General features: G+C 50.9%; 1 protein-coding gene across 1 annotated transcript in view; it reads left to right on the top strand.

Annotated features, from left to right (window-relative positions):
- A2ML1 (alpha-2-macroglobulin like 1) overlaps positions 1-20,489 on the top strand; it is a 46,129-nt gene extending 25,640 nt beyond the window's left edge. The window contains exons 11-35 of the mRNA XM_054163916.1: positions 624-791; positions 1,900-1,980; positions 2,163-2,178; positions 2,335-2,483; positions 3,477-3,626; positions 3,870-4,013; positions 5,089-5,173; positions 6,128-6,242; positions 8,137-8,362; positions 8,483-8,609; positions 10,027-10,148; positions 10,695-10,749; positions 11,335-11,418; positions 12,573-12,749; positions 12,890-12,971; positions 14,465-14,621; positions 14,839-14,913; positions 15,666-15,828; positions 17,074-17,288; positions 17,408-17,623; positions 17,736-17,860; positions 18,171-18,261; positions 19,858-19,926; positions 20,229-20,331; positions 20,449-20,489. Of these exons, the coding sequence (XP_054019891.1) occupies positions 624-791; positions 1,900-1,980; positions 2,163-2,178; positions 2,335-2,483; positions 3,477-3,626; positions 3,870-4,013; positions 5,089-5,173; positions 6,128-6,242; positions 8,137-8,362; positions 8,483-8,609; positions 10,027-10,148; positions 10,695-10,749; positions 11,335-11,418; positions 12,573-12,749; positions 12,890-12,971; positions 14,465-14,621; positions 14,839-14,913; positions 15,666-15,828; positions 17,074-17,288; positions 17,408-17,623; positions 17,736-17,860; positions 18,171-18,261; positions 19,858-19,926; positions 20,229-20,331; positions 20,449-20,489 (3,036 nt within the window). The remainder of the gene's footprint in view (positions 1-623; positions 792-1,899; positions 1,981-2,162; positions 2,179-2,334; positions 2,484-3,476; positions 3,627-3,869; positions 4,014-5,088; positions 5,174-6,127; positions 6,243-8,136; positions 8,363-8,482; positions 8,610-10,026; positions 10,149-10,694; positions 10,750-11,334; positions 11,419-12,572; positions 12,750-12,889; positions 12,972-14,464; positions 14,622-14,838; positions 14,914-15,665; positions 15,829-17,073; positions 17,289-17,407; positions 17,624-17,735; positions 17,861-18,170; positions 18,262-19,857; positions 19,927-20,228; positions 20,332-20,448) is intronic.
- The last annotated feature ends 392 nt before the right edge of the window (positions 20,490-20,881 follow it).

Here is a 20,881-nt window from a genome sequence, read left to right as displayed (position 1 = left end):
CAGGACTCAAGGTGTGGCCTAACCAGTGCTGAGCACAGGGCAGAATGACCTCCCTGCTCCTGCTGGCCACACTGTTCCTGATGCAGGCCAGGATGCCATTGGCCTTCTTGGCCACCTGGGCACACTTCAGGCTTATGTTCAGCTGCTGTCAACCAGTCCCAACCAGTACCCCCAGGTCCCTCTCTGTTTGGCAGCTCTCAGCCACCCTGTCCCCAGCCTGTAGCTCTGCCTGGGGTTGCTGTGGCCAAAGTGCAGCCCCTGGCACTTGGACTTGTTGAATGCCATCCTGTTGGCCTCTGGCCATCTGCCCAGCCTGGCAAGGTCCCTCTGCAGAGCCTTTCTACCCTCTAACAGATCAACACAATGCAAGGATGTCTCAGGTGTTGGCTAGGAGATGCTCTCTAGTCACACACACATGTTTTGGCATGGACAGGTTTTGCTCACTCTCAGCTCAGCTTTAGAGATGAGGATGCTTAACAGGTCTTCTGCCTTCTTGAAGCCATACTGAAGTTATGGCCACCTGACACAGGAGGCTGTGTGTTTGACAGAGGGAGGAAGGTTTTGGGGTTAAACTCAAAGACATATCTGCCTTGGGCTTTTCTGCCTCACCCTGTTGCCACCAGATTAAGCTTCAGGACCACCATGGGCATGCTATGAAAAACAGCAAAGTGTATCTTGTGATCAAGTTCCTGAGGCGTCAGTTTATCAAGACATACATCACAGATGACCATGGAACAGCCTTGTTCAACCTGGACACCACTGCCTGGAACAGCTCATCAGTCTCTTTGGAGGTAAGTTTCACCTCTGCATGCAGCTAAAGCAGGAATCCCTTGATCTCTGCCGGTACTCCCCACTCCTGCCCTCCAACCCCCCTGTCAGCGCAGCCCTGGGCTCACCACACAGAACCAGGAGCATGGCAGCAAACAAAAGCCCTTCCCAAAGCAAGCTGATGAGATCCCAACAAGGCATTGAAGCATGGAGCTCTTGATTGCTGTGTGTCTCTGGTCTTGCCTCAGGGAAGATTCACGCTGGAGGACCTCACACACGCCACTCGGAAGCCCAGCTTCATTTACACCAATGCTTACCACCACCTGCAGCCCTCCCATGCCACAACCAAGAGCTTTGTGGACATCCATCCACTCCCAGGCCCACTGCCCTGTGGTGTGAAGCAGAATGTCCAGGTGACCTTCACGCTCAGCCGAGATGACCTAGGGGAAGACACCAGCCGGATAGGTTTTGCATATTATGTGAGTAAAAGTAATAGAGAACAGCACCAAGGGGACCAGAGCTCAATGAGATGTGGAGAACAGAGTTAAGATAACCCCTGCTGACAGGGAAAGCTTGGTCCTGGAGACCAAGGTGAGCACTGCACCCAGTAGAGCTCAGCCTCTCCACGGTGTGGTGCTGGTGTCAGGGCCCCAGGCACTTCCACCGACAGGAGGAGGCCGCTACCTCTGCAGCCCATCACATCCTTAGCCTCTTGGGGCTGCAGTGGGAGGTGTCTTGTGCAGACTCTGCTACCTAACCCTTCTCCCTTTGAAACGGGAGAGTAGATCACCTTTTCACTCTGGTTAGCCAACAGCTGCTCAGTAGAAAGGGTGGGTTTGTCTCAGTCCAGTCTGGAGACCTGTCCACTAGAGTGGAAATACCTTAAGTGCCTTTCACCCCCCGTGAATCCCACTACCCCTCCGTTGTCCTAACCAGATCAGAGCCTCATCTGTTAAAGCTTATCCTTCCACACTGTGATGTCTGCAAATCTGGTAGACCTGAGCTATGAAGTTGGATTGGAGCCACAGTTATTTCTGAGGCTGCTTAGGAAAGCGTGGTGGGGGTGGATGAGTGTGAGTGGGCTCCAGTGGCAAACAGCAGCCTGCTCATCCCATGTCCCTGCCTCCACAGGTCTCTGGGAAAGCTGGAATTATTGTCAGGGGCCAGAGGAGTGTCCAGGTCGGGAAGCTGAACAGTAAGTCTGTGGCAGCTGTACAATGTTGCCCCTGGTGGGTTTCGAAGTGAGATGGTGAGAGCTGCTGGGGTTTGCCCCAGATTCCCTCAATCTATAGGTCCTCAGCAGTCAATGAATAGGACAGAGAGGGGCTGAGGAAGCAACTGTGTCAAGCTGGAAGAGGCTGACTAGACAGAACAAAGGAAGCAATGGTAGGAAGAGAAACTGGGAGGACCTGTGGGCAGACTGAGCATGTGTAATGAGAGGATGGGGGGAGAGTACACAGAGCAGCAGCAGGAATTCATTTCACAGTGTGGGATTGCAAAGCAGAAGAAAGGAGGGCAGAGGAGATCTGATGGGTCTGTAACAAGAACACTGTATTTCTCTTTTGTCAGTGTTGAAGGGGTCCTTCTCCATTCCTCTGACCTTCACTGCTGACTTCACCCCATCACCTTCCCTGGTGGTGTATGCCATCTTTCCCAGTGGAGGGATAGCAGCTGACAGCATCCACTTTGATGTTGCCTTGTGCTTCGAAACCCAAGTAAGGCTCAGCCCTGAGCGGGGAGAAAGCTGACAAGCAGGAGTCAGCAGGCATGGGGGAGGAAGAGCCTCACCTTATTCAAAGAAAGAACTAGGGAGAAGAGAGGAAAGGAATGTCTGCAGCACAGGGACCAGCAAAGTTTTGAGCAGCAGCTTCTGTACCTAGCAGTGGCTGAGCTGGGGAGACTCCAGCTGGTCTCCCTGGAATCATAGAATCATTAAGATGGGAAGAGCCTTGTAAGATCATCAGATCCAAGCATCAGCCCAACACCACCATACTCTCTGAACCAGAAGTGCCATGGCTACACATTTTTTGAAGACCTTGAGGGATGGTGACTCTGCCACCCCCTTGGGCAGCCTGTTCCAATGCCTGACGACTCTTTCAGTAAAGAAGTTGTTGCTAATATTCCTAATAAGCCTCCCTTGGAATAATCTGAGGCCATTTCCTCCCATTCTATTGCTAGTTACTTGAGAGCACCCACCTCCCTGCCACCTCCTTTAATGTAGTTGTAGAGAGCAAGAAGGTCTTGCCTCACACTCCTTTCTCCAGGCTAAACAACCTGTTTCCTCAGCTGCTTCTCACAAGACTTGTTCTCCAGATGCCTCACCAACTTTGTGGCCATCTCTGGACCCCAGCCAGTACCTCAATATCTTTCTTGCAGTGAGGGCCCCAAAACTGAATCTGGTATTCAAGGTGTGGCCTCAGCAGTGCTGAGTCCCTGGGGGCAATCCCTTCTCTGGCCCTGTCGATCACACTGTTCCTGATACAGGCCAAGATGCCGGTGGCCTTCTTGGCACGCGATGGTTCACCTTCAGCCAGCTGCTGATCAACACCCCCAGGTCTTTCTCTGTTGGACAGCTTTCAGCCACTCTGCCCCAAGCCTGGAGGGTTCATGGGGTTGTTATGACACCTTTCTGTCTGTGCCACCTGTCTGTCAGCCCCCTCAGCCTCTCCCTTTCGTTTCATTTTTCCTTTTCTGGTGTGTTGCTCCAGGTCAAGGTTGGATTCTCAGCTAAAGAAGCCCACTCAGGGTCAACAGTGCAGCTCCAACTTCAGGCAGCCCCTGGCTCCCTGTGTGCAGTACAGGCAGTAGATGAAAATATGTTCTTCATGAGACCAGAGGCTGAGCTGACAAGCCAAATGGTGAGTGTTTGGACAACCAGGCAAAAAAATCCAGGAGTGGTGGATGAGCTGGGGGAGGCAGGCAGAGGCTGTGGCAAGAGGAGCCAGAGGCTAATGGATGAGGAGGCCTTTGTGTGGAGGAGAAAGTGAGACCTGCCTGGGGAGATGGGCAGGGGCAGATATGTATGCTAAGGGAGGCTGGAGCGAAGCAACTGGAGATATTTGCTCCTTGCCTGACCCTTCCCTCTCTGTGAGTTTCCCTAGGTCTATGGTTTGTTCCCTGCTGCCCACCGACACGGATACCCTGCCCAGGTAGCAGAGCACTGTGTGCAGTCCCAGCCCACAGCAGCTTCCCTGCGAGGGAAGCCACAGGATTCCTTCCAGCCTGACATCTTTAAACTTTTCTGGGTAACTCCTTCCTGACTTTCCCCAGAGCTGTTGGAATTATGGACATCTGAGAGATCTTTTCCACCAAGCATTCTGAGAAGCCCTTGCCTTCTCCAGGCAGCCCCTGCTGGCTGTCCTAAGCTGGCTGTGCTCTCTCAAGGGATGTACAATCTCACAATGAGCATGGGCACCTCTATTTCCTCCTCCACAGATGCAGGAAGAAGGGTGATGAAATCCTGGACCAGCAAACCCAGCTTTTGGGGCTGGGGAGTGGGGTCCTGGGCCATGTACTGTTTGTCTGCAGTATTAGAGAAAATACAGACAGGGATTGATCCCAAGCATTAGATCACAGATCATTGACATGGCTTAGTTGTTACCCTGCTCTCTGGCACTGTTTTGGACTGTTCCCTGCTATATCTCTTGGTCTTTAAGGTAAATATCCTCTAGGAAGGACTAGCAGGGACACAAGACAGGTCATACCATTTGGCCTTGGACCTGAGAATCAGACCATGCTGTCTAGGATTCATGGGGCTCTGGGCAGCCTGATCTACTTGGGCATGTCCCTGCTTACTGCAGAGGGGTTGAACTAGATGATCTTTAAAGGTCCCTTCCAACCCAATGCATTCTATAGCTCTGTGATTCTTTTATTTAGCAATGGAGACACATCCTAGGGGGCTCTCTCACAGCACAGGGACATCTCCTGTGTTTGTAGACAGACAGCTCTATGTCAGAGCCCCAAGAGCTGCATGACTTCAGAGGGCAGAGGAGACTTCACTTCCACATTCATGAGGGGATGGGGCAGGACACTGACACTTTTCTCCATGCCCTTGCCATTGGAAATGCATTGAGAGGAACAAGACATCCCAGCATCCCCCAGAACAGAGGTGGTGGTTTTAATGACAGCTTCTGTTTGAATGACAGAGGGGATCAGGGAGGCTGTGCCATGCCTCCTTCAGCCCAATGCTGCTCTGGGTCACCTGGCCACTGGGCTGTCCTGGCCTTGATAGTTTTCAGAGTCATTTTGAAGAGCAGTGGCCACTTTTCCCCACTCACAGCTGCTTTTCTGCCTCCCTTGTCCTCCTTCTTTTCATAACAGAACATGGGTCTGAAGATCTTCTCAAATCTTGTGATCAAGAAGCCGTCTCAGTGCCTTCATCGGGCGGACAGGAAGCCGCCCGCAGGTGAGTGGTGCTTCCAGCCTACCTGGCACATGAGGTCACCCAGATGGAAGAGCACTCTGAGCTCTGCTGGGGGTCAGTATTGGCTCTCTTGAGGAGTAACAGATGCTCTTGCCACAGCCTATCTGCTCAGTCCACCAGCCTCGTGAGGAATGACCCAGTCCTTATTAAAAGGGCTCTGAGGAGTGTCACTGCCTGGCTGCTCTCTGGCATTGCAGACTGGTGTTCTTTTCCCTGGCACAGACAAAGCCAAATGTAGGCCAGGATCTGTTTCCCAGTGACTAGCCCATAGGCTATGCTGAAACTTGCCTTCTGTCCCTGCCTGTGGCTGCAGGGACAATCACTTCCTTCCTCTATGTCTCAGCTGTGTCATAAACTGGTAGAGTTGGAAAGGACCTCTGGTGATACTCTAGTCCAACTGTCCTGCTAGAGCAGGGTCACCAAGGGCAGCTTGCACAAGAATGTGTCCAGGAGGGTTCTGGAAGTCTCCAGGGAAGGACACTCCACAGCATCACTGGGCAGCCTGATCAGGTGCTCTGGCACCCCTTTGCACTAGGTCATCACACTAAGATGGATCAGATGCCTGCTGACACTGAAACCATTGCTTGCGGGGGGCTGTGCTGTTGTTCACAGAATTATGGAAGCACTGATTGAAAATACTTCCTGAAGGTCCCTAGCCTCCTAGCACCAACTCTGGTGCTGAGTCAGTGAGAGGCTTGTCTAACCAGACCCTGGAAATCTTGCAATCAGCTCACTGCCAGCTGCTTCTCCTGTTACCACTCTCTTTGCCCTTCCTGCTTTCCCTTTCCTATCAAATCAGCTCACTTCCTTGTGTTTGCCAGGCACTTCCCATGTCTCTCTTACTGCAAGCTTTATTTCTTGCCCTGGTGCAAGGCTGCCTATCATTGCCAGGGTTCACCTCACCCACTCTGGTGGAACTCCTGTTCCTTTATCCAGGGTTGCCTCCTACAGAAGACCGAAGAATTATTAAGGAACATCCCCAGTTTGCAGCTCACAGAAGACTTCACCACTATTTCCCTGAACCTTGGATCTGGAATCTGTTCTCTGTTGGGTAAGTGATGCCAGGCTACAAATGGACAGAAGGATGATCCCTTTAGACTCTTGGATGACTTTCAGGTGTAGAGAAGCCAAACACATTTCAATACCAAATCATCAAGTATCCGCTCTGCAGACTTTGGGAAACACTCCATTAGCTTCTCAGCACCAGACAGATTGGTAGTCCTTGCTGGTACAATGCTCAGGTTAAGACTGTTGAATCAGCACTCAGGAGAATAGAATAGAATAGAATAGAATAGAATAGAATAGAATAGAATAGAATAGAATAGAATAGAATAGAATAGAATAGAATAGAATTAACCAGGTTGGAAAAGACCTTCGAGATCATCAAGTCCAACCTCTCACCCAACACCATCTGATCAACTAAACCATGGCACCAAGTGCCTCATCCTGTCTCTTCCTAAACACCTCCAGTGATGGTGACTCCACCACCTCCCTGGGCAGCACATTCCAATGGCCAATCTCTCTTGCTGGGAAGAACTTCCTCCTAACATCCAGCCTAAACTTCCCCTGGCACAGCTTGAGACTGTGTCCTCTTGTTCTGGTGCTGGTTGCCTGGGAGAAGAGACCAACCCCCACCTGGCTACAGCCTCCCTTCAGGGAGTTGTAGAGAGCAAGAAGGTCTCCCCTGAGCCTCCAGGCTAAGCAACCCCAGCTCCCTCAGCCTCTCCTCACAGGGCTGTGCTCCAGACCCCTCCCCACCTTTGTTGCCCTTCTCTGGACACCTTCCAGCAATTCAACCTCCTTCCTAAACTGAGGAGCCCAGAACTGGACACAGGACTCAAGGTGTGGCCTAACCAGTGCTGAGTAAAGGGGGAGAATGACTTCCCTGCTCCTGCTGGCCACACTGTTCCTGATGCAGGCCAGGATGCCCTTGGCCTTCTTGACTGCCTGGGCACACTGCAGGCTCATGTTCAGCCTACCATCAACCAGCACCCCCAGGTCCCTCTCTGCCTGGCTGCTCTCAGCCACTCTGCCCCCAGCCTGTAGCTCTGCATGGGGTTGCCGTGGCCAATGTGTAGAACCTGGCTCTTGGATGTATTCAACCTAATGCCCTTGGACTCTGCCCATCTGTCCAGCCTGTCCAGGTCCCTCTGCAGAGCCTCTCTACCCTCTAACAGTTCAACTCCTGCCTGCAGCTTTTCATGGCACTATGCTGTTGACTGAGTGCACTGAGCTGGAACGCTTGGGCAGCATCTTGCTCAGGAGAAGGATGTAGAGCCATAAGGAGGGTTTTATGCCATATAAGGAGGGTTTTATGACTTTAGAGCACAAAATAACTGAAAGCTGCTTTGCTGTGAGCCACTGGAGCAGGACTAAGTGGTAGGAAAGTTACTCAGTGTCTTTGTTGTTGCACAATAAACCTGGGGTTGCAAGGGAGCTGGAGTGGTTCAGCCTACGGAAGACTCCAGGGGCACCTCAGAGCTGCCTTCCAATAGCTGGAGGGATCCTGCAGGAAGGCTGCAGAGGGACTTTTCCTGAGGCTGTCTAGAGACAGGACAAGGAGGAATGGTTTGAAGCTAAGGGAGAGCAGGGTTAAACTGGAGATGAGGAAGAAGTTCTTCAGTGTGAGGGTAATGAGACTCTGGAACAGGCTGCCTGGGGAGGTTGTGGCTGCCTCCTCCCTGGGAGTGTTGAAGGCCAGGCTGGATGAGGCCTTGAGCAGCTGAGTCTAGTTGAGAGGTGTCCCTGGCCATGATGGGGAGCTTGGAGTAGATGATCTCCGAGGTCACTTCCAACCTGAGCCATGCTGTGGTTTAACTGGTACCGCAGCAGAGGCTGATCCAAGCATGAGGACCTGCATAACCTTGGTCATTGACATCCATGAGCCCTCCCCCTTGCTGTGGGGTAGGATGAATTTCTTTGTGTAAGTGTTCTCTCCCCCTCAGCTCCAACAGCAGCAGCAGTGTCCTCATCACAGCACCTGATGCTACCACAGAGTGGAAAGTCAAGACATTCTGCTTGACCGGGAGAGGATTTGGCCTTGCCCCTACCATAAGCTTCAGAACAGTCCAGTCCTTCTTTGTGGATGTGACACTGCCACATTCTGTTATCCAAGGAGAGACCTTCACACTGAAAGCTACTGTCTTCAGCTACTTGCAGCAGTGCATACAGGTGTGTGTGCCTGTGCCACAGGTGGCCAGACCTACCATGCCATCCAGTTCTAGAGTGCCTTGTGCCAAACCATCCCTTCTGAGCTGTGCAGTCTCTCACTTGCATCTGTTACTCCCTCAGATCCATGTGACCCTGGCTAAATCCTCAGACCTCCATCTGGAGCCATGCCGGACCTGCAGGGACAAGGAGTGTCTGTGTGCAGAGGAGTCCAAGACCTTCGTATGGAATGTGACAGCAGTCCAGCTGGGTATGGCAGCAGAAATAGGAGTGGAGATTGGAAACCCAAGAACTGAACTGAGAGGGAGTGGGAGACACACAGGGGTTGGCAGAACCTTGGCTCCCCTGGATCCAGGAATTCAGTCTTAGTGGTTGAAGCATGTGACCCATTTTGTCTGCTTGCTTCCTTCTTAGGCCTGTTAGAGAGGGCAGGAACAGGATGGGTGGCATGGAGAACTCCTGAAGGTTGTGGGACCAGCTGGGGAGGAAGGGGCTGTGTGGGTGTGGGTTGGAAAATGTATTGTGAGTGCTGTCCTTCATATACAGCAGTGTCCAAGGTGCTGCTAGACCTTCTGTTGTTACAGTCACAGGTAACTCAATGAAGTTAGACTTCACAAGGCATTAGATTGGATGTTAGAAGAAAGTTCTTCACTGAAAGGGTGCTCAAACAGTGGAATAGCTCCCCAGAGAGATGGTTGAACCCCTGTCCCTGGGGGTGTTTCAAAGAGGCAGAGATGTAGCAGAATAGAATGGAATGGAATGGAATGGAATGGAATGGAATGGAATGGAATGGAATGGAATGGAATGGAAAGGAATGGAATGGAAAGGAATGGAATAGAATAGAATAGAATAGAATAGAATAGAATAGAATAGAATAGAATAGAATAGAATAGAATAGAATAGGTTGGAAGAGACCTTTGAGATCATCAAGTCCAACCTATCACCCAACACCATCTAATCAACTCAACCATGGCACCAAGCACCCCATCCAGTCTCCTCCTGAACACCTCCAGGGGTGGTGACTCCACCACCTCCCTGGGCAGCACATTCCAATGGCCAATCTTGCTCTCCGGAAAGAAATTCTTCCTAACCTCCAGCCTGAACCTTCCCTGGCACAGCTTGAGACTGTGTCCTCTTGTTCTGGTGCTGCTCGCCTGGGAAAAGAGACCAACCCCCACCTGGCTGCAACCTCCCTTCAGGTGGTGCAGAAGGAAATGGTTTATCACCAGCCTTGTTAGGGCTAGGTAATAGTTGGACTCATTAGAATAGAATAGAATAGAATAGAATAGAATAGAATAGAATAGAATAGAATAGAATAGAATAGACCAGGTTGGAAGAGACCTTCAAGATCATTGTGTCCAACCTATTATCCAACACCACCTAATCAACTAAACCATGGCACCATGCACCCTATCAAGTCTCCTCCTGAACACCTCCAGTGATTGATCTTAAAGGTCTTTTCTAACCAAAACGATCCTGTGATTGCCCACTTCTCTCATGCTTAGCAAGTCTGAACAAGCCACCAGTACCGGCTGGCTCACCTCCACTGGCCAAAACACTGACACTGTGAAGATCAGCCACCCAAAGCACCTCAGCCCACTGTCAGCAGGCTGACTGCATTTGGCCTAGGTTGCAAGAGGCAGCTTCTTGTTCCATTTCTGTGCTAGGGACCCTGAATGTCACAGTGCGGACAGAGGTGCTGGAATCCACGCCGTGGTGTGGAGGCAGGAGGCCCCTGCCAGCTGCCCTGAGGAGGAGGCATACACTGCTCAAACACTTACTGGTCCGGGTCAGTACAAGCAGGCTCATTTTTCTCTTCAAGTATCCCTGCCCCTGGGTGAAGGAAGGCTGCTCTTGGCTCAATCTCCTCATGCTCTGTCCAGCACTAGCACACCAAGGCTGTGGCTCAGTTCGCTTTAGTCCCCTCATGACTTAGCCAAGCCGATTCCCTTCTTGCTGTAGTCTTTTCAGAGCTGCTTCCACACATCATGGAATCAATAAGGTAGGAAAAGACCTCAAGGATCATCAAGGTCTGTGTTTTCCCCATCATGTCTGTGTTGCCCCCTGTACTTTTCCCAGCTCCATCACCCACTCCACATGACCTTTTGTGTATGCTGACTGAGCAGAAAGCCCTGTCCCTCAGGCTCGCTCTTGCTCTCTCAAGCACATGGCCTCAGTGCAGACCTGCCAAAGGTGAGGAGGATGGAGTGCCTCACAGCCTGAGGATAACTAACTAAATTCAGACCTGAACTTGCTTTGACATTTTGGTGCTGTTTGGGAACTTGGTCTCTAGTCTTGTTTCTTCTGTCCCATGTGCATGTTCCTGCCCTGGCAGCCAGAAGGTGTCTTAGTGGAGAAGTCCTACAGCTCCCTTCTCTGCCCAAGAGGAGGTATGTGGATGGTTTGAATGTGCTCTGCAGCCTGAAATGACTAGACCTGAGATCAGGATTAAGCTGTGAGAGGTCTGATGAAAGAAGGTTTTCAAGTTATTTTTCACATAAGAAATTTCACTTCCTGTTAGAGAAGAGCTCTCACTTCCACCTATGCTGTCCTGCTAAACTTGCTGCTGAATGTGAGCAGCAACATCCTGTTCTGTAGTCCCCTTCCCACACTGCAGCTCTGGAGCGCTGCTAGGGCTTGATAGTCACCAGTGAGAACTGCTCCAACCCTCCCACCCTGTCCCTGCAGCAGGATGTCCACTTGCCAAGTGGCAGTGAGCTGTAAGGTTTGTGAAGCACAGTGAATTGAGCTTTGCAGCTCAGTCAGCCCTCAGCCTGGCCAGCAGCTCTCCCATCTCTTCCTATCTGAAGTTTCCTGCTGATGGAGCTTGGTGTGATGATTGAGAGAGACTCTAGGGAACAATGTATGTGAATGGGATGTGGGCAGAGTCCTGTTCATCTGTGCCAGTCTTCTTGTTCTGGTCAGATGCATCTGGCTTGATTCTTCATGCACCTCTTCTATCCTGTTGTTGCCAGGAAGCATATCTGAAGAGCCCGTGTCCCTTCGCCTCCCTGACAGTGCAGTGAAGGGATCTGCCAGTGCTTCCCTTTCCATCTCAGGTAAGTGATTTCTCTTGTGGGCTCACTGACTGACCTTAGAGATCAGCAAGGCTTCATTTAGTGCGGTGGTTTGGCCCCAGCTAGGTGCCACATGCCCACCAAAGCTGCTCTATCACTCCCCTGTAGATGGACAGGGGAGAGGGGAAAATAAAACAGAAGCCAGCTATAAGATAGCAGCAATTTAATAACAATGATAAGCACAAGTGATAGATCACAGAGAGGCAAAAGCAGAGGGAGCTGTTAGCCTCTGCTTCCCGACAGCAGCACGATGGTCAGCAGGGCTCTATACTCTCAATGGTTCCTTTGGGGGACAGATACCATGGGTGGATTCCCAACCCCCTTCCTTCTTTCCCTTCATTCTTATATCTGAGCTGATGTCATACAGCATGGAATACCCCTTTGGCCAGTCTGGCTCAGCTGGCTCAGCTGTGTCCCCTCCCAAGATCTTGCCCACCCCTCAGCATACTCCTGGGGCAGGAGATGTTAGAAGAACACAGCCTGGATACTTGCTTAGCAGTAGCCCAAACACTGCTGTGTCATCAGCCACTGCTGCAAAACACAGCACTAGAAGGATGCTGTGAGGAGAATCAACTCCAGCTCAGCCAAACCCAGTACACTTAGTGGTGGTGTCAGGGTATCCACACAAAACTGTTCCATAGAGAGGATGCTGTGTGCATTCTCTGCAAGGTTGGGCAACACCAGGCCTTCAGATTTTTTAGCACTTAGGCTTTTGTGGGAAAACTAATCTGCAGAAGAGAATAATCCTTATTTTCCTAGCTAGGCCTTTGGAGCAGAGACTGGCTGGCTTGAGGAAATATGGACACTCTGACACCATCTGATTAGAATCATAGAATCAATAAGGTTAGAAAAGACCTCAGAGATCATCAAGGTCCAACCTGTCACCCAACAGCTCATGACTAACTAAACCATGGCTCCAAGTGCCACATCCAATCCCCTCTTGGCCACCTCCAGGGATGGTGATGCCACCACCACCCTGGGCAGCACATTCCAGTGGCCAATTCCTCTTTCTGGGAAGAACTTTCTGCTCCCCTCCAGCATAAACCTCCCCTGTGGTTCTGAGGCAAAGCACTAATACCCCTGAGAAGCACCTCAAGTCACACTACGCTTGCTTTGTTTCTTACGCCCTTGGGTAGGTGACCTCATGGGGCTGGCACTGCAGAACCTGAACCACCTGGTGCAGATGCCCCTTGGCTGTGGGGAGCAGAACATGGTGCTGTTTGCCCCTGTTGTCTATGTGCTGCAGTACCTGGAGAAGATGAGGCAGCTGACCCCTGAGATCAAGGAGAGGGCCAGAGGGTTCCTGCGCAACGGCAAGTACAGCAGCCCCACCTTGCTCCTCTGCCTTCCCTCATACCCAACCTTCCCACAGCTCTTGCTTTTGCACTTAGTTTGTCAATGTTGGCTCCTTGTTGTGTCTGTCCTGCATTAATGGCTGTTCCCATCTCCCCAGGGTATCAGATGCAGCTCCTTTACAGGCACAGAGATGGGTCGTACAGTGTATTTGGGCAGCAAGATGGGGAAGGGAACACTTGGTAAGCACAGCAAGTATCCCTCACTCCTCATTTTTCTTGTCTGGGCTACAGCAGCTAATGTTTCTGCAAAAGCTGGTAGGATGTGTGCTCCTTCTTTTGGATGGAGAACCCAGGAGCTCTCTGGCAGGGAGACAAATTGAGGGACCTGAGCCACCTGAAAAAACACTGAGGGAGGACAGTAGAATTCCTTGACAAGTGGAACACCAAAGATGCCATCCTGAAGGGTGGAAGGTCCATTTTTGTCTCTGTGGCCCTGTTGTTGCCCTATGGACAACACAAGGTACTGCTGGTGGTGTCTTGGTAGCCATGGGGGATACAGACTGACTGCATGAAGATCAGTTAAGATCTGCCCAAGGAAAGCATTGATTGGAAGTGTCTGAAAGAGCTGCATTGGCTCAGCTTGACCCTGTGGTGTCTGGCTGGGAGGAATGGAGAAAGGAAGAGAGGAAGCAAAAAAGGAGTTTAAGGCTGTTTCTGCCCCTGTGCTCAGCACTGGTTAGGCCACACCTTGAGTCCTGTGTCCAGCTCTGGGCTCCTCAGTTTAGGAAAGATGTTGAGTTGCTGGAAGGTGTCCAGAGAAGGGCAACAAAGGTGGGGAGGGGTCTGGAGCACAGCTGAGAGGCTGGAGAGGCTGAGGGAGCTGGGGTTGCTTAGCCCAGAGAGGAGGATGCTCAGAGGAGACCTTCTTGCTCTCTGCAACTCCCTAAAGGGAGGTTGTAGCCAGGTGGGGGTTAGTCTCTTCTGCCAGGCAACCAGCACCAGAACAAGAGGACACAGTCTCAAGCTGTGCCAAGGGAGGTTTAGGCTGGATGTTAGGAAGAAGTTCTTCCCAGCAAGAGAGATTGGCCATTTGAATGTGCTGCCCAGGGAGGTGGTGGAGTCACCATCACTGGAGGTGTTTAGGAAGAGCCTGGATGAGGCACTTGGTGCCATGGTTTAGTTGATTAGATGGTGTTGGGTGAGAGGTTGGACTTGATGATCTCAGAGGTCTTTTCCAACCTGGTCTATTCTATTCTATTCTATTCTATTCTATTCTATTCTATTCTATTCTATTCTATTCTATTCTATGTATTTGTGGGACATGAAGTGCAATAAGTTAAATTAGAAGGGGTAAAAGATTTTTCACCTGTGAAAGAGCTGGGTAAAGCTGTAGTACATGAGTGGTACATTTGTGGATCAGTGCTGAGGGAGAGGAGCCACTTGGGTCCTGTGGACCATTTTTCCACTTTTAACTTGCCATCCTGTAGGAAAATGATTCCTCTTTTTTGGCACCCCACTCTGTCAGTGCTAACTTCAAGGACAAGCTCCAGGGGCCTTTGGCTTCCAGGAGATTGTCAAAACCTTCACAGCCTGCTCTAGGCAAACCTGCTCTAGCAGTGGGGTTGGACTAGATGTCTTCTGGAGGTCCCTTCCACCCTCTACCAGACTGTGACTCTGTGATTCTCTTTGCCCCTTTGTGTTCCTCTTTGTCTCACAATTTATCCTTTTTCTAGGCTGACAGCTTTTGTGGTCAAAAGTTTTGGCCAAGCCAGAAAATACATCTATGTAGATGAAAAGAACATCCAGGATGCCCTGCGCTGGCTAGAGCAGAAACAGCTCCCCAGTGGCTGCTTTGCCACCAAAGGAAGCCTCTTTCACTCCTCCCTTAAGGTAAATGAGGACCAAGCCAGGCTGGGGAATGGCTGGATAGGTGTTGTGACAGCAAATGACTGCCGGATCCCAAAGGATTCTGGAAAGCCTCTCCCGAAACCCATGCAACCAGCCTTAGAAAGAGCAAGGGTATGGGGTGGGAAATGTGGAAGGACTACTTTTCCTTCTGGCTTGTGCTCTCACCACCTGGAGAGTGACAGACACATCCCCTTCACAGGGCAGCATGGACGATGAAGTCTCCCTGGGTGCGTACGTCGCTGCAGCGCTGCTGGAGATGGGTCAGCCGCTGAAGGTGAGCATGCTCCACTCCCTCCTGCTCTGCACTGCCCTCCCACACCTGGGCACTGCCATGCACTCGAGGCCAGGAACAGGTCCTGGTCCTACAGCTGCTGGGAGGGAGACAGTGTTTGGCTATACTGTGTTCAGTATTCACTTTTGGGCCCCTCGCTTCAGGAAAGACATCGAGGTGCTGGAGAGGGTCCAGATAAGGGCAATGAAGCTGTGAAGGGTCTGGAGAACAGGACTTGTGAGGAACAGCTAAGGGAACTGGTATTGTTTAATCTAGAGAAAATGAGGCTCTCACTCTCTAGCACCTCCCTGAAGGGAGGCTGGAATAAGGTGAGTATAGACCTCTTCTGCCAGTCGAGAGGAAGAGAGAAGATAAGCTCAAGTTGTGCCTGAGGAGGTTTAGGTTGGAAGTTAGGAAACAACTTTTTACTGAAAGAGTGGTCAAAGATTGGAACAGGATGCCCAGGAAGCTACTGTGGGCATGGTGGTGTTGGGTTGATGGTTGGATTTGATGATCTTGGAGGTCTGTTCCAATCTTAATGATTGCATCATTCTAAGTCAGTCCTTAAAAGAGGTAGTGCTGTAGACCTGACAGTTTGGCAGCTATGGTTCCCAGCTCATGCTGGGGCTGTTGTATGTTTTCTCAAGAAAGTGCAGCTGCCTCAGGAAGGCCTAGTCCAGCACCCTGGGATGAGCTCCCTTGCCCTCTGCTTTCACCCTGTCAGAGTTTGCCTTGTGACTCTTCTCCCACTGCAGAGCAAGATGATGCAGGCCACCCTCCGCTGCCTGCAGCAGGCGGTTCACAATGTCACAAACACCTACACAGAAGCCATACTGGCCTATGCTTTTGCCCTGGCTGGGGACTATGAGACAACCCAGGAGCTGCTGTATAAACTGGAGGAACAAGCCATCAAATCAGGTGCTGACTGCTGGCTGGGTTAATGCTTCTCCTTCACTTGCTAGGCACCGGATGAATGCATGCCCAGCTACAGGGGTCATAAATGCTGCATGTGTTTGTATGTGTGCCTGGTGTGTGTGTGTGCAGCAGCTGCCCTGTGGGGCTCAAATACAAGCTGCAAGGGTGGCTAACCAGAATGAATTTGCTCAGCCCAAAGTGAGGAGCTAGGAGAAAGGAGGTAGGAATCTGTGCTAAGATGAGGTGAGAAAGTGATCCTGGCCTGAGCACAGGGAAGGAGCTGAAGAAGCCCTGAAAGCATGCTGGGGTTGTCTGTTTGTTTTCCTGTGAACCCTCAGTTATGTCAACCCTGTGCAATGCTCCAGGCCTGGGGAAGAGTGGCTGGAAAGATGCTCAACAGAAAAGGACCTGGGGGTGTTGATGGTGGAGTCACCATCCCTGGAGGTATTCAAGAGGGGATTGGATGTGGCACTTGGAGCCATGGTTTAGTTAGTCATGAGGTGTTGGGTGACAGGTTGGACTTGATGATCTCTGAGGTCTTTTCCAACCTTATTGATTCTGTGATTGACAGCTGGCTGATCATGAGCCAGCAGTGTGCCTGAGAGGCCAAGGTGTCCAACAGCATCCTGGCCTGTATCAGGAATACCCAGCAGGACCATGGAAGTGATTGTGCCCCTGGACTCAGCACTTCTGAAGCCATACCTTGTGTTCAGTTTTGGACCCCTCACTACAAGTAGGACATTAAGGTGCTGAGCAGGTCCAGTGCAGGGCAACAAAGCTGGTGAAGGGTCTAGAGAACAGGTTGTGTGAGAAGCAGCTGAGGCAAACTGGGGTTGTTTAGTCTGCAGAAAAGGAGGCTCTCTGCAACTCCCTAAAAAAGAGGTAGTAGTGAGGTGGCTGTTGGTCTCCTCTTCCTGGTAACAAGCAATGAGACCAGAGGGAATGGTCTCACATTGCACAAGGGGAGTACTTCTTTGTGGAAAGGGCTCTCAAACACTGGGAAAGGGTCCCTGCAGAAGTGGTAGAATCCCCATCCCCAGAGGTGATTGAAGCCCTCTCTCTGGAGGTGTTTAAAAGACACAGAGATGTGGTGCTGAGGAGCATAGGTTAGCACCAGACTTGGTGCATTTAATCATGGTTGGACTCTATGATCCTAAGTTTTTTCCAACCAAACTGATTCTGTGATTCTGTGTTTCTATGATTCCATGTCCTGTCCAGAGAGCCTGTATTCTCCCTTTCCTTCTGCAGGAGGACAAATCCACTGGAGTCCCAAGCCAAGCTCCCCAGCTTCCACAAACTTCTGGCCTGATACTCAATCAGTGGACATAGAATTGACAGCCTATGTGCTCCTGGCATACCTGTCTAAGCCACGGGTGCATGGAGGAGACATGGCAACTGCAGCTGGGATTGTGGCATGGCTGAGCCAGCAGCAGAATGCCTATGGGGGATTTGCCTCCACCCAGGTAAAAATATCTCCCTCTGGACTTTGTTGGCAGGATGAGTTCTCTTGAGGCCTTCCTGCTCCGTGTCAGCTTCACTGGAGCTGGTGCTTTCAGAGGAGTGACTGCCTCACTCTCTCTAGGATACAGTTGTGGCCTTGCAAGCCTTAGCTAAATATGCAGCAAGGACATTCAGCACATCAAGCCAGGCACTTGTGAGGGTGAAGTCCCAGAGGGGCTTTGAGAAGTCTTTCCAAGTCAACCGCCAGAATCGATTTGTGGTGCAGCAGGCAGCACTGACAGAGGCCAAAGGCAGCTTCCTGGTGCAGGTCCATGGCAGCAGCTGTGTCTTGACTCAGGTAAGGTGGTGGGACAAGCGTGGGAGAGAGGAGAGGTGGAGGGCTCTGCCTCCCCTCCCAGCATGAGGTCATGCCTGGCATGTCTTTTCCCTTCCCGGCCCTCACCCTGCAGATAGTGCTGAGGCACCATGAGCATCCCCAGCAGGCTGCTGTAACCTTCACTCTGAACGTCAACACAGAGCTGACCAACTGCAGCCAGGCCAATGCACGTGTCCTCACCGTCAGCATCCTTGCCAGGTGACCCCTAGGATCGTTTCCTCCTCCAGGAAGACCTCCTGTGCTTGAGGACAGCAGCTGTGACAGCCTCAGGGCTGCAATGAAGGCACTTGGCACGTGGGGCACAGGACAGGGGGTGAATTTAGTAGGTGGAGGTGGTGGGGAAGGAAGATGCTGGCTGGCTACCTCTTGCAAGAGGGAGCAGTGGCTGCTGTGTCCCTAGTCCCCAACCTGTCTCAGAGTCCTGGACACAGGGTATGGTGATGGGGGGAAGATGGCTGGAAGGTCACTATTCTCACAGACTCAGACCCTCTGACTGCTTCTTCTTCAGCTACATTGGGAGCAGAGTCACATCCAACATGGTGATTGTGGAGGTCTCCCTGCTGTCTGGGTTTATCCTGGCTCCCAGATCTAGGATGCTGGTAAGGACTTTGCAGTAAGAAGAGAAGTGGTTGTGGTGAATGGGTGCTACTTGCTTGCTCCTGCTGGGAGCTGTTCAGAATCACAGAATCAATAAGGTTGGAAAAGACCTCAGAGATCATCAAGTCCAACCTGTCACCCAACAGCTCATGACTAACTAAACCATGGCACCAAGTGCCACATCCAATCCCCTCTTGAACACCTCCAGGGATGGTGACTCCACCACCTCCCTGGGCAGCACATTCCAATGGCCAACCACTCAAGCCATGAGGTAACTAAACTAGCAGGGGCCCCTTCGCTGTTGCAACTGAATCCAAACCTCTCATTTCCATACAGGCCTCACAAGGGTTTGCTACAGGAGGTCAGGGGTGGTTCAGCCTCTCCCACTGACACCACTCTGCTTTGGGCCAGGATCAAAATGTGCTGATGGGTGCCAGGATTTGTCTGGCAGAAATTCTAAGACAAGACATCTTAAAAAGACTCCAGTTCTAGCCAAAATGGTGTGCTGTGTTTTGCTCTGTTTTTCTTCAATTAAGCCATGAAACTGAAAGATTGGTCATTTGCACAGCACTTAGGTCTTTCAGAGCTGTCTAGCAGTTAGTAAAATGAGACCACAAGAATCTTTACTGCTGCCTGCTCCTCTTTGCTAACCAGTGCATGAGGTCCTATATACTATTCCCATGACCTTCTGGCCCCAGAGGGGAAGGTAAGGTTGCTCTAACTGAAGAGACAGCACAGGAGGTGTTCAAGAGGGGATTGGATGTGGCACTTGGTGCCATGGTTTAGTTAGTCATGAGGTGTTGGGTGACAGGTTGGACCTGATGATCTCTGAGGTCTTTTCCAACCTTATTGATTCTATGATAGTTCATTCCTGAAATGCTCACAAGGGATATCCAGGAGACTCCACCAAATATACAACCACTAAATCCCTTATAATAGAATCATAGAATCACAGAATCACTAAGGTTGGAAGAGGCCTCAAAGATCATCAAGTCCAACCTGAATGATTGTGTTGAAAGGGACCTTCAAAGGTCATCTAGTCCAACCCAGTCATGCATGAGAAAGATACAGTTCCACATGAAGTGCATCTCAACACCACCCCTTCAGTGATGCTTTGGAGACAGTTCTCATGAGGAGCAGCTGAGGGAACTGGCATTGTTTAGTCTGGAGAAGAGGAGGCTGGGGGGAGACCTTCTTGCTCTGTACAACTCCCTGAAAGGAAGCTGGAGCAAGGTGGGTGTTGGTCTCTTCTCTTGAGTACCTAGCAATAGAATGAGAGGAAATGGCCTCAGGTTGGGAGCTTTAGATTGGATATTAGGGACGTTTTCTTTGCTGAAAGAGTGGTCAAACCTTGGAACAGGTTTCCTGGGGAAATAGTAGAGTCACCATCCCTGGAGGTGTTCAAAACAAGCGTAGACATGGCACTTCAGGACATGGTTTAGTGGGCATGGTGGTGTTGGGTTGACCCTTGAACTTGATCTGGGAGGTCTTTCCAACCTCAGCTCTTCTATGATTTAGACCAACAGTGGGTCCCTCAGGTCAGGAGGCCCTAAGGAAAGTGCTGACAAATTTCCTTGTGTTGTTGTTTCCAATCCCAGCTGGAGCAGAAAAGCATCGTTAAGAAACTGGAAGTGAAAGCTGATGTGGTCTACATTTATCTGGAGAAGGTATGTGGGAACAAAAGCACTGCACCTGGCCCAGAAAGAGGTCAGAGCACAGGGAGAGCTCTGTGTGAAGTTCAGGACTGCACTGGGCATGGAGAAAGAGAATTGTGTGTAGAACTGTGGGTAAAGGAAGGCTGCCCCATTTCACTGTCATTGGCTGCGCACTTGCTGCTCCTCACACTTCATCTCTAGAATCTCTAATGCATTAGAGAGACTTAGTGCAGGAAAGCATTCAAGCTAGGGAAGATGAAGATGCAATGGCTTCTTTCTCCCATTCCTTGCTGATTTCTCTCCATCTACACAAGCTCAGTGATGAATCCCAGACTTTCATTCTGCAACTGGATGAAGTAATTCCTGTAAGGAACCTGAAGCCAGCCAGCGTCAGAGTCTATGATTACTACCAGCCAGGTGGGTCGCAGGTTTCCTCCTGCTCTGGGGCTGGGAGCTGGGTTCCTCATTCCCTGACTAGGAAAAGACATTGAGCATTCTTCCCTCTGTAACTGCCTTCCTCATTTCCTTTTGCAGAGGAGCATGCCTCGGTGGAATACAGTGCTGTCTGCAGCTGAGGTAGGCTGTCAGTCTCTGTGTGACACAGACACCAGGAAATGGTGGGGCTCAGACAGGAGAGAAGGAATGTAAGCAATCAAAGACTGGTAGTGTTGGCACCTCCTCTCTAATAACAAGTGATAGGACAAGATTAAATGGCCTCAGGTTGCACCAGGGGAGGTTTAAGTTGGCTGTTAGAGGAAACTTCTTCACCAAAAGGGTTCCCAAACACTGCAACAGGCTCCCCAGGGAGGTGGCTGAATCCCCACCCCTGGAGGTGTTTCAAAGACCCAGAGATGTGGTGCTGAGGGATGTGGTTTAGCACCAGCCTTGGTAGAGTTGGATAATGGTTGGACTCAATGATCTTAAAGGTCTTTTCCAACCAAAATGATTCAATGATCTATGGGAAGGA

The sequence above is a fragment of the Dryobates pubescens genome, chromosome 8 (genome assembly GCF_014839835.1).
Source record: "Dryobates pubescens isolate bDryPub1 chromosome 8, bDryPub1.pri, whole genome shotgun sequence".
Classification (NCBI taxonomy): Eukaryota; Metazoa; Chordata; class Aves; order Piciformes; family Picidae; genus Dryobates; species Dryobates pubescens.
Note: the sequence above shows the minus strand (reverse complement) of the source record. Positions and strands in the feature narration are given on the sequence as shown.